The sequence below is a fragment of the Dipodomys spectabilis genome, unplaced genomic scaffold (assembly GCF_019054845.1).
Source record: "Dipodomys spectabilis isolate Male_0828 unplaced genomic scaffold, ASM1905484v1 ptg000125l, whole genome shotgun sequence".
In the NCBI taxonomy this organism is placed as follows: domain Eukaryota; kingdom Metazoa; phylum Chordata; class Mammalia; order Rodentia; family Heteromyidae; genus Dipodomys; species Dipodomys spectabilis.
Window position 1 is genome coordinate 20,028,745 of NW_024870802.1, and position 17,962 is coordinate 20,046,706.

Here is a 17,962-nt window from a genome sequence, read left to right on the forward strand (position 1 = left end):
AGTCACTTGGTCATTTTTTTTTCTTGCTTCCTAAATTGCTTTTTTTAATATTTGAAATCTAGTAAATTTACCATGTAAAACTCAATTGTTATCATTCTGGGCCAGTTTCTCCTGGATTAACTGTGTGTTATTTCATTGTATAGATTTCACTCCTAAGATTCAAGGCTTTGTGCACACGGTCACTTAGCCATTCATGCTGGTTTTCCTTCAGTTCCTCAAATACTCTCATTTCTCTCCTGAAGCCAGATGATGATCATGTTAGGCCAGAGCTTTTTCTTACCAACTCTGCTCTCCCTTCTTTCATCTGGCCCCATCCACTGCCTGTCCTTCACAGAGCTTCCTGACCTTTCTTTGAGTTTATCACTTTCTTCTCCCTTTGTTGTACCTAGTATACTTACAATTTTTGTCTAACATCTGCATCTGTCTACCTTCTGCAAAGCATGAGCTACATGAAAGGGCAATTATTACTATCTTATGCATTGCTCCATTTACAACAGTGTCTGGAACAACTCAATAAATAATGATAGATTACAATGAACAGCTAAGAGAATGCTACAGCTGACTGCCAGTAATCATAGGCGTTAGTGCTAATGGAAAAATCCCACTCAGTGATAGGACCCTCAGTCTTTTAAAGAAATCAGTAAGGATGAATTATGTTCATAAGCAGGTGCTAAGATTTTGCCATTGAAAAGGGGGTAAAAACAAAACAAAATATTATTCTGAGCTGCCCAGTTGATGCTTACAGAAACACCGCTCAAAGATGTGTCTTTCTTCATCTAGAAGGTAATTTTTTAAAGCCTGGTTTCAGAATGATATAGTTGCATACAGAATGCATCCGCTCCTGCTGATAAAGTGATTGTTGCACAACACTGGCTGCCTTCCAAGATGAAGGAAGGGCTCCGAAGATGCTTCCTGAAAAGATGAAAGAATTTCCAAAATAGCAGCTTAATGTTATACCACATATGGGATCTTCAAATTCACAGCTGGTTAGAAAACCATTTCCGGCTTCAAGCTGTTTGACTTGCTTGTCTCCCTGCCTTCATGCACCCAGAACTTTCTTTATCTCCTGGTTGTCAGGGATTTCTCTGATTTTTTTCCTCTCTCATCTGCCCCTTCTGATTGAAAATAGGATTTTCACTGGTGACATAGCTCAGTAATAGAGCATGTCCAGTGCTCTGTGTTTAATCTCTAACACACACACACACACACACACACACACACACACACACACACACACACACAGATTAGTGTGAAAACAGTATGTCCAGTTGCATGTACCTAGCATTAGACCCTGTGTCCACAAAGGACGTAGGCTACCTGGAGAGGGTACCATATCTGGGCTTTGTTCTCTGATCTTACAAATAGCATAAATATAAATATATATTAATATATTTGAATAAATGGGCTATCAAAAAACTGTATTCTAGTTAAAAAAAATCACACTGGAGAGAATCATTCAATATGAAAGAGAATATTGATTCCTCTGTTTATGCTTACCCTCAATATACTTGCTCATGCCTATATTACACTACTGTCAGTCTGTGTGACCTAGAAAAGTCATCTGCCCTGGTTGGGCATTGGTTTTCCACACCTGAAAATAGGGTTGGGGAACAACCTTATATATACAGGATGGATGAATTAATTTTTGGAAACAATTTAGCATTACATTTTAAACTATTTGCATGCCCCATGACTCATGAATTCCAAAAGAGATAAAACAGAAAATCTATAGCAACACTTTTTGGGGGATAGCCCTTTACTGGAAATTATCTGAATATCAATTCATAGTCAAATGTGGTTTTTTTCTGGATGGTCATGTGGCTTGAATTTAGGGCCTGGGTACTGTGTCTGAACTCTTCTGCACTGTTGTTTGAACTCTTCTGCTCAAAGCTAGTGCTCTACCACTTTAAGTCTCATCTCCACTTCTGGTTTTCTGGTGGTTTATTGGAGATTAGAGTCTCACTGACTTTCCTGCGTGGGCTGGCTTTGAACTGTGATCCTCAGATCACAGTGTCCTGAGTAGCTAGGATTATAGGTGTGAGCCACTGGCTCCTGGCTATATAAAAGTTTTGTACTACAGCCATACAATGAAATACTATATAATAATAAAAAGCCATGAGTTACAATTACATGCAAAAACTCATATGAATTGCATAGACATGAGGTTGAGCCAAAAAGGGCATGAATATTAATACTATATGATTCCATTCTATATATATAGAAAAATACAGTATGATATGTTAGAAATAAGGTAACAATATTCTTAGCATCTAATATCTTCAAAGGGGCATAGGGGCTCTTTTAGGATAATGTTCTGCTTTTTGATCTAGATGATGGTTAAATTTCATTTTAAAATGTATCAAACCAAATGCTGTGGGCAGTATAGTGGTTTAGTGAGAAAATCTCCATTGAGGAAATTCGGAGATCAGCATCCTGTTCCCAACTCTGCATTTAACTATCACATACTTTTAGGCAAGTTACTTCTCTTTCTAGAACCTCTCCTAACACTTGTAAGGTAAGAAGTTGATGTAGGTGACCAAAAAGGTCTGATGGTGTTGAGATGCAGCCATCACTTTGTCAAGCCACCCTCAAACCAATCTACCATGTGGTATGCTGTGCCAAGATAATTCCCTTCCTGGCCACTGACCCAATTAAAAAGACCTAGACTGGATGCTGAAGGTCCATCTGTATTAGTCCTACTGGACTAATCTCTACCCATCACCCTCACAGGGTTGTTGTGAGGATCAAGTGCATGGCAAAGGGGGCTGTGTAAACTGGACAGATACTTGTTATTCTAGTATCATCACAGCTCAACGGCAAGATCATAGTCCAACTTGTAGAGTGACTGAATTGAGCAGTGTGCAGACTACCAACAGTACCGCTGATTACTCAAAGGTGAACAGGTAAACCATCTATTGGGAAGAAAGTTTCAGGTAAACAAGGATTCAAGAGCCAACAGCTGAGTGTTGAAATCAGTTAAGTAAACAGATATTTCTACAAAGCTTTGGCAACTTTGGGTAGAGTGGTTTCCCAATGAAAGGACTTTTCTGGAGCTAGTGGTAAGGATGCCTGTCTATGATCCCTGTGAGATCCTTATGGTGCTAAGTAGAACAATTTGGCCAGAGAGTGACACAGCCAAGTGCCTGCAGCCAAGGCTGTAGGATCTCTGGAGCAGTGACAAGCCTCTGTTAGGCACCCATACTATGCAGCTTATGGGATTATTCCATTTAGTCCTCCCAATAGCTCTCTCAGTTAGGTCTTATCATTGTATAGATGAAGAAACAAGTCCAGGAAAGCCACATCCTGTGGTAGGATTTGAAATCAGATTTCCTGACTTCACAAACCATCTCCTAAGCCCTGTTGTAGTCATTAGCCTCAGAGAATGGCACCATTTTATCTACCATGGGGATAAAAAAAAAAACGCTTATTGGACTCTCACAAGGCCAGACTTACAATCTACCCAGTTCTCCAATATCTCATATGTTGGGCATCATTATTCATACTTTGTGGATAAGATGGGGATCTAGAAATGTTACATGTAAAATCACATACCAGGAAGTGGAAGATTTAAATCTGTTTAACCCAACCCAAGACTCCTTGTTCTTCTTCCTTCTGTCTTCCTGATCCTGCCTGAGACTTCCTAAATATACTGCCTTCATGTGAACTTCATGTGAATTAGTATCTGCCATCCCTCCACCAGATGGAGAGCTTTGAAAGGGCAAGGCTAGGGTCTTATTTCATCTGTATTTTCTGTGTCCTCAGGCCAAAGGAGCAGAGAAGCCATACTGAGCTGCAGGAGATTAGAGATGGATTTAAAGAAACTTGGTTGTGGAGTCTTTAGAGGAATTTTGGGGACTGAGATTAGCAGTAAAAGATCCTGAAAACTTATTAGCATAGGGTGTGAACTGAAACAGATCTCAAGTGGAGGAAGCATTATTTTTGGAAATTAGCTGCCTGGACAAAGATTTAGGGAGGAATAGGGGAGATTAGTGAGGGAGTAAGAGATAGAAGAGGCTTGCATAGCTGCTTGCTAACCAATAATCATGATCTCAAGTGTTTTATAAAGACCTACCACTCTTTCGACCAACAGAAAGACCATGGTTTTACCACAACCAGTTCTTTGTTACCTTATTTTTCTTTAGCACTGTGCAGAGGCTTAGTTGGAAACTTTGGCTTCATACGCAGAGGCAGAAGGCAAACCACGGAGGTGAGAAAGGCAACCTCCACCCTACCTGCATGAAACAGTACAGAGCCAAATTGTGCTCAAATGACAGAGATGCCAAATCCTCATGCAATGATACAATCGTAGGCCTTGCTACAAGTTGACATGGTTCCAGTCTTGGCAAGAGAAAGAAAGGTTTAGTAAAGGCCAAGCTTCTTTGGGATCCAGAGTGGCGCTCACTCAACATGCTAATTGCCATTAGTGTGATGAAATCTTGCACCATCTTGCCCTGTCCTGCTAGGGACGTGGCTAGGGATGTGAATCATCCCTTCACCCAGTGTATCTTCAGTGTCTACATTACCTGCCTGTTGGTCCCTTAGTGGTAATCCTTATAAATCATTCGAGTAGTAAAGCTGACAATTTTAATTTGCCAAAGAATAGCTGTAAAAATGCTTTCTTTAAGTAGGAAAGATGAAAGCTTTATATCTGGTAAGGACCAAAGTGTATATGGTTTGATATTTAATCTTCAGTTTTAGGCATTTACTTGAGTATTTTCCATGGACAAATTCAGCCTTGGTAAGGGAATGGTATTATACAGTATCATTTCATTCCTGTGGGTGGAGGAGGAAGAAAGGCTGCTAAAGTAGTCAGGAATTATTTTGCAACCTTCATTGGTGAAAACTTAGTCCCTAATGCAATGTTCAGAAGTGAGGCTCCAGGGCGGTGACTAGATAGAGCTCTGACTTAATCATGAATTTTTCCATTAATGGATTTATATCAATGTCTTTATTAGAAGATGGTGGAAACTAGGAGGGCAGGCCTTGTTGAAGGAAGTAGTTCACTGGAAGTGTCCCTTGAAGGGTAGACAGTGTGCTACTGGGGACTCCCTGTCTCTTTCTGCTTCCTGTATTCCATAGGGTGAGAAGTTTACCTCTTCTGTGCCCTTAGGCCATGATATTTCTGCCTTGCCTGTGGCCTAACAGCAATGGAGCCAGCCATGAGCCAGAATAAATCCTGGCTCTTTAAAGTTGATTTGCTCAAATATTTTTTGTCACAGCAACAGTGACTAACACAGGAATGCAAGAGATGGGACTGGTTTTCTTTCTGATACACTGGCTGTGTAAACTAAAAATCTAATGCTGCAAAAGCAATTTCTCTCCCAAGAAGGGAGTCCTAGCTTTTTAGGCCCTATTGGGCATAAGGCCATTCCTTACCTTTGTGATCTTGTTTAGAAAGTCCCTGATGGTATGACTGTTCTATGGAGGACCCAGATTTTCCTATCCAGTGAGGCCTTTCTTTTTAATCTGTCTGTCCTTTACCCACTTAGGATGGCAGTTTGCCAGGTTCTTTGCTCAGGATCACCAGTGGTAGGGGTAGTATCCCAAATCCAGTTCCCTGTAGTTCAAGAGGACTAGGAGCTAACTCTGGGTGGTCAGGATTTAGGTTTGTTTTGAATTTCCCAATGCTTTCCTGGGAGGAGTGATAGAGGGCAAGGCATCCTCATGATTTTCACAGAGAACCTCCTAAATTTTCCTTTGACTGCTAGAACTTTAGAGGTTACTGTCAAAATGGCCAAGTATATTACTTGGTGAAATGGGAGATTAATTTCTAGTGTTCTAGCCTTTTCTCTTGGACCAGGAAAGTGATTATAAGCTCTCAGCACTTTGGAGGTCAAAGCTAATAGGTACACATGTAAACAAAAGAAATTTTACAACTCAATGGTCATATTTCTTACTCTGTTTGGACTGAATAAATTGCTGATCATCCAGACACTGAAGAACAGGGTTCTGGCTTGGGCTGTTTATACTCTCAATGAAGCTTAAGTCAGCAACAAAAGCTGGAGATGGAAACAACATTACTTAGGCTCCAACTCTTTGGACATGTCATGGTATTACAGCTAGGTTTAAGTGTCTGATGCCCATCTCCCTGCCCCACTAAGGGTTCTAGTAGAGGCAGTAAATATGTCTGCCTAACTGAAGTCCCCAAACTTCCTTTTATAAAATCAACTTGAAGGGTAGAGATCTTGCCTGACTGCTAGTTATCATCAAACTCTGCTTTCCCATTTTCTTAGGCACATGAGAAAATCACATTTTCCGACTCTTTCACAGTAACTGTGGCTATGCATTGTAGACAAGTAGGTGTGTCACCAGACACCTTTTAAGAAGGTCTTGCTGCCCAACTGCAGGGATAGCAGTCAGCAAACAAGTATCTGTCACCTAAGTCAAGGTCAGTCTCAGTTACAGTCTCAGCAGTTTTTCTACATTTCAGTCCTTCAGGGCATGCCTCTCTATGAGGCACAACTACTTTGGCTCCATAGATATCACCTCAATAGAGCTCCCCAATGGGTTGGCCATTGCTTTAGTTGAGAAATATGCCAGTTTCACTTCTAGCTAGATCTGTTTCTCCCTTCTTTCATAGGTATTGAGATTCCTAATAAATTTTGTGTTTTACCAAGGAATCTGATTCCTAAGTCTCCAATCTGCAATACGGTGACCAAGATGTCTCCAACGCAATGTAAACAGAAGTAGTGTGCACTGTTTTAGTCCAGGTCCAAAAAATGCCCACCACCATTCACTTTTACCTGGTAAGTGAGCCACCTGGTTATTAGAGAAGGCATGCTAACATGGGAGAGGGTTCTAGAAGGTATTCCCTCAGAAAGGTATTTCCTAGTACCTCAGGCTGGTGTGACTGAGGTCTCGACAGGGTGAGAGCATGTTTGTGTGAGTCAGTGCAACAATTTACAAATCCAAGATGAGCTGCAAACCCATGGCAGGATGATCATTCACTCCACTAATTTGGTGGGTGAATGTTTCATCTTCCCACCCAAGTCGAGTAGATTCTATGTGAATTTATAAACCTAACAGCTTGAGATGCTGAGTAGAGACAGAGTCTACACCTCTTGAGCTGTTGTTATCCACACATTTAACCATGTACTCTTGAAATCACTCATTCCACTTAAGAGATGAAAAGAGGGATAGATATTTACTTTATAGATAAATATTTTGTTGTAAAGGGATGGGAAGAACACCTCAGAAGGTACTAGATTGAGCCTGGGTGGGATTAAACAATGTATTTAGGAGGAGGTTAGGGATCTATTCTTTTGGAAGGTAGTATTAGGAAACAAAAATAAATTATGCAAGATGAGAGTGGAGTTTATGCTAGGATTTGCAATTGAAAACTGGCCCAAGAAGCACCAAATACATCTCAGATTCTTGATGAGGGGGGTTACAATATAAAAATGGAATTTTACAAAAAAATAACTAAGGGACCTGAGGACAAATAGCAATAGGGTAAGCCAATATTCAGGGAGGCCAGTTGGGATGAATGTACGTCTGAACTAAAGAAGAAGCTGTAGAAATGGGGTGGAAGGATCAAATCTGAGGACAACACAAAGATGAAATTTGCTAGCATGTAGGTGAAATAGAAGACATAATGACCATAATGATTATAAGCCAAGGAGATTAAAAGAAAACATTGCTATGACAGAAACAGTCAAATAAGAAAGCAAAAAAGACATATGGAAACTGGCCTATATGAAATTGGAAACATAGCATAAAACTGTGCTTAAAGGTTTTGCTAACTCTCAAGATGGTGAACATCTTGAAAGCTATGGTGGACATAACTTTCCTGTTATGTCCACAAACTAGACATAAAATTTCTGCAATGCTTGGTAAGAAATGTATGCATTATCCTGCCCATGTAATTGTAACCCCTCTGTACAGTATGTTCTCAAATAAAATAAAATAAAGTTTAAAAAAAAATTTCTGGTATATGTCTGCAAGGTGAAGTAAGAAAGTAAATTAGCAGAGGGTACCAGTAAAAGGACAGAACATTAGGAAAAACCAACAACAACCAGACTCTCAATCTCTAAAAGAAACAAAGAAAAACCTTGTTTGGAGGGAGCCAGTAGCAACATGCAGATCTGCTTCATCCTCTGACCATCCCAGATTGGATCCCAGTTTTGTTTTACTGTTTTGCTTCTGGCAAAAGCCACTCAAGTGGGTCACCCTGTGAAAAAATAAATTCCACAAAGAATGAAGTGCAGGTTGGCCAGCTTGGCCCAAAGCACTGGCAGTGTCTGATGTCTGTGCCTTACCACCTGGGACAAAAAAATCTGTCCCTCAGTCCTGAGGGTCAGTGCATAGGTCAACCCAGCTCCCAGGAGCAAATACCTGTCTCCATCAAAAAAAAGTTTTGGCTAAGTGGGCTGATTCAAAGCCTCCATACTCACTCCTTGACCGATGAATGGGTGAAATGGTAAGTGCTGCTTTCAGCCAAACCTACTGTGCATACACAAATACATTTGATCTCTGGGAAAACTTTTGGCTAAGTAGACTGGTTAAAGGCTCTCATATGTGGCCCAACTGATGTGTGTGTGTGTGTGTGTGTGTGTGTGTGTGTGTGTTTGTGTGTGTCGGTGTGTGTGTGTGTTTGGTGAAGCCATACAATAGTATCTAGGTCTCTACTCCAAGACAAAGGAATGGTACAGGAAGTTGGCTAGAATTCATCATCTGAATCTCTATCATAAAACAAAAGAAGGATCACAGAAACCCAGCTGGTTAGAGCTTTAAACTCACTTCCCAATCCCCTAGTGTGTTTATTTACACAAATGATAGTGGCTATTTCCCCTTCACTCTCCCAAAAGATTATTAAATTGGTAATCTAGGTGGACAAGCCAGAGCTGCCACTAGATTCCCTGAGCAGGACAGGGAACAGGCTTTGAGAGTCCTCAAGTGTTTTTTTGTTCAGTAGCTGTTCTTAAGAAATCCCTGCACTTACCCCAACAGCTATTTGACATGCCTGGAACTGCTCCACTGAGCTTTAGCAGATTACCCCCATCACTAGACTTGCTCTGCTTTGCCTAACTAGCTTCCCTTGATCTGGAGCCATAACTAACTACAGAACACTGCACCCATACTGCATCTGGTTCCATCCAGGGCCCTGAGTAAATGCAGAAGAATTGCAGACAGAAAGCTGAGGACTAGGGATTGTAGGAGCGTACACATCATGCTGTGTGCTGTGAGCCCAATAGATATAAATTCTTCTCAAAAAAGAATATTCACTTTTGTTAAAATTTTGCCCTTAAAATTATATATACATATATACATGTTTCTTAAACATACTGTTTTTTGAAAATTATATATACATATAGTTTCTTTTTCTTTCCATTTTTCCTACCTCTCATTTACCATTCTTCTGGTGCTCTATCCTACCTCCTTTTACTATTATTCTTAACTTTTTGATCCCTTTACAACACCTGATTACTGCACCTTTCTCCACAATAACTGAACTATATTGCTACACAGTTGCATTTTGTTTACCTGAAGCCCTCACACTTCATAGCCCTTCTCCCTATCTTCACATTTCTCTCAATTGCTTAATTTTATTGCCTATTTTTATATACTTACATAAATAAGCTTTCTAACTTTACACCATATCACACAAAATTCCTAATTCCCTACATACACTACATGATAGGCTGTTAGATAAAAATGTTAATATTTGTTTGATATTAGATTGGTGAAATTTTAATTTCTGAGTCATACTTCTAAGCCAGTGGGGGTAAAATGGTACATCAACATTTCCAGTACTTCCAGAATGTGTAAAAAAAATGCTAGAAAGAAGTCAAATGATTAAAAACCCCAAACAAGGAACTGATGTCAGGTGAGAACATCTTAAAGTAGAAACATAAACTATAAACTAAGAAAGAAAAAAGATGATACCTCAAAGAGTCAACAGCCACCTGAACAACGGAGGGGGGTGAAATCTCAAATTCTGAGTTCAAAAAATGATAAAGATGATTAATGAGACAAATGACATGTAGATGCATTTCAATGAAGTCAGAATACAAATAAACAAATGAACTCAGAAGATACAGATAAACCACTAAAAAAACTAACAAGGGATATGAATAGATAAAATAAGGTATTTCATGTAAGATATGAAAGAATTGGCATAGCAATCCTGAAAAAAGTCAATTAAAGCTCTGAAGATCAAAAGTTCCTTAAATTAAGAAGATAATGGAGGGCTGGGAAGGTGGCTCAGTGGTAGAGCACTTGCCTTGCATGCCTGAGGCCCTGGGTTCGATTCCTCAGCATCACATAAGCAAAAAAACAGAAAAAAGCCGGAAGTGGCGCTGTAGCTCAAGTGGTAGAGCGCTAGCCTTGAGCTGAAGAGCTGAGGGACAGCGCCAGGCCCAGAGTTCAGGCCCCACGAGTGGACCCTCCCCCCCCCAAAAAAAGAAGATAATGGAAAGTCTCTCCAGCAGATGGAATCAAATGGAAGACAGAAAATAGAAAAGTAACAAAAGTCAGATGCAGATAAAAAAGGAAAATGAACCAAAAACAAAAGAACTCTGGGAGTTCCATTAAAAGACCAAATATACAAAGTATGGGCACTAAAGAAAGAGAAAGGTGTAAGTTAAAAGCATCAGAAACATTCAATACAGTAATAGAAAACTTCTTGTTTAGCTACATAGCCTTCAGGACTACAAACAGACAAGAACAGAATAGAGCCACTCCTGCTATATATTAGTCAAAACACTAGAGATAAGAGAAAAAGAATATTTTAAGTTGCAAGATTACTCTTTCCAGCCAAGTTATTGTTCATAACTCAAGGACAATAAATCTCTTCTATGATGAACAAAACTAAAGCAATTTATAGAAAATCTTTGTCAGCTATTTAAGAGATAAAGGAATAATATCCAGAACACACAAAGAATTCAAAAAAGTTAACGGCAAAATAAAATAATAAACCTACAAAACTCTATAGGAAAAATTGGTGAGGAAAAAGGAGGGGAATGAAAATACAATGGAGTAAAGTTGTTACAAGTATTCTGTATGGCCAGGCGGGGATGGCTCACCCCATCCATACTACTCAGGAAGCTGAAATCTGAGGGTTGCAGTTTTAAGTCAGCCTAGGCAGAAAAGATTATGGGACTTATCTCCAATTAACCAGCAAAAACCCAGAAGTAGAGCTCAAGTGGTAGCCTTGAACAATAAAAGCTGAGGGATAACATCTAGGCCATGAGTTTAAGCCTCAGGGTTGGCATTAAAAAAAATATAAAGCTGGGTGCTGGTGGCTCATGCCTGTAATCCTAGCTACTCAGGAGGCTGAGATCTGAGGATCATGGTTCAAAGCCAGACCAGGGGCAGGAAAGTCCGTGAAACTTTTTTTTTTAATTTAATTTAATTTTATTTGTGAACATACTGTACAGAGGGTTTACAATTACATGGGCAGGATAATGCGTACATTTCTTACCAAGCATTGCAGCCTCCTCCTTTGGTTTACCCTTCACATCCCTTCCCAGCCTCCCCCCTCTCCCCCAATCTTTCTCCTTCCCCCCATGCCCCCCCCCGCCCCCCCCCCCTCCCGCTCGTTTTGGACATGACAACTTGTACTTCTCATTGTTGCAACAGGTCCACCTGTATCCTTAAACAACCTGTTTTTCCCCATCTCCTCCACAAGTTATACTGACATCAAATATAGTGAAAGCAGGGGTTATACTGTGGGGGAGGGACATACAAAGCAACAAAGAGATAATCTTATAAATGCGTTAGAAACACATGCATGAAAGAAAAAAACATTAAAATACATATCTAAGGGTTCATTTTCCTGACATCACATTATCTGATCTTTTCCGCTTGACTCATACATATACTAGATATTGCAAATAAGGAAAACCATGGGACCTATGTTTCTTTGGGCCTGGCTTACTTCACTTAATATAATTTTTTCCAAGTTTTTCCATTTCCTAACAAATGGGGCAATGTCATTCTTTCTGGTGGAGGCATAGAATTCCATTGTGTATATATACCACATTTTCTTGATCCATTCATCTACTGAGGGGCATCTGGGTTGGTTCCATATCTTAGCTATGGTAAATAATGCTGCAATAAACATAGTTGTGCTGGTAGCTTTAGTGTGGTCTGGTTTGTAAACATTTGGGTAAATGCCCAAAAGTGGGATTGCTGGGTCATAGGGGAGTTCTATGTGAAGTCTTTTGAGGAACCTCCATACTGCTTTCCAAAGTGGTTGAACAAGTTTACATTCCCACCAACAATGAAGTAAGGTTCCTTTCTGTCCACATCCCCTCCAGCATCTGTTGTTGTTAGAGTTCTTGATTTTTGCCATTCTAACTGGGGTGAGGTGATATCTCAATGTTGTTTTGATTTGCGTTTCTTTTATGGCTAGGGATGTTGAACATTTCTTCATGTGTCTGTCTATTGGCCATCCTTCTTTCTTCTTCAGAGAAGTTTCTCTTTAAGTCTTTCGCCCACTTATTTATTGGGCAGTTGTTTCTTTGAGGATTTGTTGTTGGGGGGTTTAATTTTTTGAGTTCCAAGTATATTTTAGATATGAGACCCTTGTCTGTTGTATGGCTAGTAAAGATCTTCTCCCAATCCGTGGGCTTTCTATTGATCTTGCTAGCTATGTCATTTGCCCTGCAGAAGCTCTGCAACTTTATGCAATCCCATTTGTCCAACCTTTCTTTGATTTGTTGTGTTTCCGGGTCTCTATTCAAAAAATTTTGGCCTGAGCCAAGGAGACCCAGGGTTTCTCCTATTCCATCCTGTAATGTTTTCAGAGTGTCTGCTTTGACTCTGAGGTCTTTGATCCATTTGGAGTTGATTCTGGTGCAGGGTGATATATAAGGATCTAGCTTTAGTTTTCTACATGTAGTTAACCAATTTTGCCAGCACCATTTACTGAAGAGGCTGTCTTTCTTCCATTCTATTGTTTTAGCTCCCTTATCGAAGATTAGATGGCTATAGGTCTGTAGGTTCATTTCTGGATTTTCAATTCTATTCCATTGGTCCTGAGGTCTGTTCTTATGCCAATACCAAGCTGTTTTGATTACTATGGCTTTATAGTAGAGTTTGAAATTTGGTATTGATATTCCTCCAGCAGTGTTCTTTCCGTTGAGGAGCGTTTTTGCTATTCGGGGTCTTTTATTGTTCCATATGAATTTTTGGATTGCCTCTTCTATTTCCTTGAAGAATGAGGGTGGAATTTTGATAGGTATTGCGTTGAATTTGTAGATAGCCTTGGGAAGTATTGCCATTTTCACGATGTTAATCTTTCCAATCCAGGAGCATGGGAGGCTTTGCCATTTTTTTAGTTCTGTGTTGATTTCCTTTTTCAAGATTTTAAAGTTTTCATCATAGAGGTCCTTCACTTCTTTAGTTAATTCCTAGGTATTTTATTTTTTGTGGGGCTATTACAAATGGAGTTGCTTTCCTAATTTCAGCCACACTTTTCTCATTGTTGGCATACAGAAAAGCCATTGATTTTTGGGGGTTAATTTTATAACCTGCTACTTTGCCAAAGTTTTGAATCAGCTTGAGTAATTTGGGAGTGGAGTCTATGGGATTCTTTAAATACAAGATCATGTCATCTGCAAAGAGGGAGAGTTTTATTTCTTCTTTCCCTATTTGGATCCCCTTTATGTCTGCATCTTGTCTTATTGCTGTAGCTAGGCATTCTAATACTAGATTGAAGAGAAGTGGAGAGAGTGGGCATCCTTGTCTTGTTCCTGAGTTAAGAGGAAATGGCTTTAGTTTTTCACCATTGAGTATAATGCTGGCTGTAGGTTTGTCATATACAGCCTTTATTGTATTGAGGAATGTTCCATGGATTCCTAATTTTTCCAAAACCTTCATCATGAAGGGGTGTTGGATCTTGTCGAATGCTTTTTCTGCGTCTATTGAGATAACCATGTGGTTCTCATTCTTGCTCCTGTTGATGTGATGAATAATATTAATTGATTTGCGTATATTGAACCAGCTTTGCATCCCTGAAATGAATCCTGTTTGATCGTGGTGTATGACTTTTTGGATGAATTGTTGAAGTCGATTGGCCAAAATTTTGTTGAGAAGTTTTGCATCAATATTCATCAAAGAAATGGGTCTATAGTTCTCTTTCTTTGATGAGTCCCTGCCTGGTTTTGGGATGAGGGTTATGATGGCTTCATAGAATGTGTTCGGTAGTGAGCTTTCTCTTTCAATTTCATTGAAGAGTTGGAGGAGTATTGGTGTGAGCTCTGCTTTGAAGGCCTTGTAAAATTCCGCTGTAAAACCATCTGGTCCTGGACTTTTCTTAGCTGGGAGGTCTCTTATTGCTGTTTCTATTTCAGTGCTTGATATGGGCCTGTTAAGATAGTTTAACTCATCTTGGTTTAGTTTTGGCATGTCAATATTTGCTAGGAAAAGGTCCATTTCTGTCAAGTTCTCAAACTTATTAGCATAGAGTTTTGAGAAGTATTCCCTTATAATGTTCTGAATCTTGGTTGTTTCTGTGGTGATGTTTCTATTCTCATCTCTGAGTTTATTAATTTGGGTGTGTTCTTTTTCTGATAAGATTTGCTAAGGGTCTGTCAATTTTGTTAAGTTTTTCGAAGAACCAACTCTTTGTTTTGTTGATTCTTTCTATAGTTTTTTTGGATTCTAATTCATTTAATTCTGAGTTAATTTTGATTATTTCTTTCCGTCTACTGGATTGGGGTTTATCTTTCTGCTCTTTTTCAAGGAGGTTTAGATGTGTCATTAAATTGTTAGTTTCAGATCTCTCCAATTTGTTGATGTAGGAGCTCAGAGCTATAAACTTGCCTCTGAGTACTGCCTTTGCTGTGTCCCAGAGGAGCTGGTAATTTGTGTGTTCATTTTTGTTGAATAGCATGAACATTTTAATTTCCTTTCTAATCTCTTCCATGACCCACTCATGATTCAGCAGTGTGTTGTTCAGCCTCTATGTGATGCCGGACTTTCTTTGGTGGCTTTTGGTGTTGAGTTCTAATTTTATTCCCTTGTGGTCAGAGAGGATGCAAGGTATAACTTCAATGTTTCTGAATTTAGACAAGTTTGCTCTGTGGCCTAAAATGTGGTCTATTTTAGAAAACGTTCCATGTGCTGCTGAGAAAAACGTGTATTCTGATGCTGCTGGGTGAAATGTTCGGTAGATGTCTGTTAAGTCTAGTTGATCTATGCAGCTGTTTAGATCTGCAAGTCCGTGAAACTTATCTTCAATAAACAACCAGAAAACCGGAAGTGGCACTGTGACTCAAGTGGTAGAGTGCTAGCCTTGAGTTGAAGAGCTGAGGATAGCACCCAGGCCCAGAGTTCAAGCCCCATGACTGACAAAAAAAAAAGTATACTTTATATATATATATGGAATTAATCTAATGAAAATTTTTTATATTATTATGTAAGCTAATTCAAAAATAAAAGCTAGGTGCTGATAGTTCATGTCTATAATTCTAGCTTCTTGGGAGGCTGAATCTTGGAAGGAAGGATCATGGTCTGGATAAAGCACTTCCAGTCAATGATTGAGAGATTAAAAGAAGGCCAAGACATTTTATAAATATTGCGCAATGCTTTAATTTACTGTGGTGGATACAAAAATCAAGAATTCATTAACAGATTGCATATAAAAAAGTAACTACATGAATTTTCTAGCTGTTTAAATTAACAAAATGTAACAGTAGTGGTTTTTAATTTTAAATGAGGTATTATTACACTGTAAACCGAAAACAGCATAAATAAATAAAGGTTATGTGCAATTTAGTGATTTATAAATTTCAACTTAACAACAGATAACAATAATCCTCCAGTTATTTATGGACGTTGTCACTTAACATCTGGCTTGCTTGTGAACATCTTACTTAAAAGTGACATAGCTATCATATACAAGCACATCATTAAACATGCAGACCAAGCCAACACTATTTTCCATGAGTCATCTCTATCAAATAAAAACTTTTACATTTACTTAAAACACTTGAAAATCTGGTTTCTTATACATGATTCTTTTGTGCTTATTAGTAGTAACCTACATTAAACATCTTACATTCTAGTTCAAGCAGTGTAAGAGAGAAGCAGTTTTATTTGCATGTGGGTTAAAAACAGAATAAAACCATACCAAACCAATATGCCTTTAACTCTCATAGGCTTGCCAAGAATTTGAAGAAGAAATACGCTGTATAGCATACCAAGTGGAGAAGCAGAGTCATTTCAATCTCAGCAGTAATAGTAACTCAACTGACTCCTTTCCCTCAAAGATTAAGGAGTTGGCTTCAGAACTGTAGGAAAACAAGCTGGTTAGTTCCTCCACCCTTGAAGAATTCTGCTGGTTGGGTGCAGGAAGCATAATAGCAAGGAAATGGCCTAACTCAGAAAAGATTTTGGAAGTATTATTTGCAAATGAATCATATGCTGGTACTAAATGCTGGTTTCATTATTATTGCAAATACAACTTCAGAGTATTCTGAAGAAAAACTCTCAAAGAATAAGAGAATTCAATCCAAAAATGTTTGTAACATGCTAATAAAACTGCTTCATTCGCTATAAATAAAAAAAATTACTGTGACTTAAAGGGCAGTGTTTTTTACATGCTATTTTATGGGAAATGAGAAACAAGGGTATGTTTGAATTTACTATATTCAGAATCCAGTGAGCAACAAACATTTTAGCCAAAATGTTGAGCTTTTCATTATACCAAGCTCTATCATTTTGACATAAATGCTATTATTGTATCCACTTTTGTCAAATACTTTATCCTATTTTTTCCAAAAATTAGTGTTTCAGTACAACTGGTGATCAGAATTAAATAAGTATGTCTTGTACACCAATCAAAATATATATAAAAGCAGTTCTTTTGTGCTTCTGACTTAGTTCATCAGTGATTATTCAGATCTGATTTTTTTCTAATATCTTGATCTTTAAGAAGAAATGATCATTATACAAATATTACAGAGTACTCAGGTAACTGGTTTGCTGCCAATGTGCATGCAGACTAACAATACTTAAAAGAATATAACCTTAAATCCAATTAGTCTGAAAATACTCTTATACAATCATCTTTTTATTGATTTGTAAAAGCTGTGTACACATCTAAAACCCTGAATTTACTTTGTAAAAATAAATCTTTAGCAATAAATGTCACTATCAAAATTCCATTTTTCTTAGGCTATTATGTAGTTATTTACATGCTTTTCAGCAACAGTTGAAAAGAATCGTATAGGACCCCAAACCAGTATATCAAAAGACCCTGTAAACTGCATGTGCACTTATACTGTTGTTTACCTCAATATGAAAATATGGCTACATGCCTTATGTTAAAGATAATGTAGCTGCTTACTTTGCTACGGTGTGCTAGCAGCGCACAATCTGCCACTGGGCTTAACTTTGTCATAAATGCATTTCTTACTGCACCTTGCTTTCCCAGTGGAACACCTGTGACAAACTACTTATGGAAAATGATAAAGTGCTATAGAAAAGAGCAACTGGACCCACACCTGCCTTTGCCATGTGGTCTTTCTTTCACACAAGAAATTTCTGTTTTTAGAAAATCATGCCTTCACTAAGCATATTTCATACTTGATTTAAAAAAGCTTCAGTATTTTAAAGTTGGTGAACTTTGTGAAAGTATCTTGAGACAGAAACACAAAAAGGTTAAAGGCACAATAAGAGGGAAGTGAATGCTACATATAAAATTTATATTTCAAGTCTGCTAGGTTACTCAAGTCCAAAACCTTCTGAATTTGAAATTCCAATGATCAATTTCTGTTTCAGGTCCTTTTTGCTCTTGTAGGGGGGAAGGCAGAGTTGATTGAAGCAGGTGTGAGCCACAGGTAGCCTATGAAAGATAAGTTTTAAAGAGGTAGTGAATCTTAAAAATGTAAACATTTTTGGTAAAATGTCTTTTTAAAACAGACACATTCCAGTACATTTTACTGTTCTACAGGATGATTCATTCTTTATTAAACAAATATTTATTAAGCACTAAGCTATGTCTCAGGTGCCA

General features: G+C 38.5%; 1 protein-coding gene across 1 annotated transcript in view; it reads right to left on the minus strand.

Annotated features, from left to right (window-relative positions):
• Positions 1-15,531: 15,531 nt before the first annotated feature.
• Positions 15,532-17,962, minus strand: part of Hectd2 (HECT domain E3 ubiquitin protein ligase 2) — a 70,660-nt gene continuing 68,229 nt past the window's right edge. Inside the window, exon 21 of the mRNA XM_042689310.1 lies at positions 15,532-17,794. Coding sequence (XP_042545244.1) covers positions 17,674-17,794 — 121 coding nt within the window. The 3' untranslated portion in view covers positions 15,532-17,673. The remainder of the gene's footprint in view (positions 17,795-17,962) is intronic.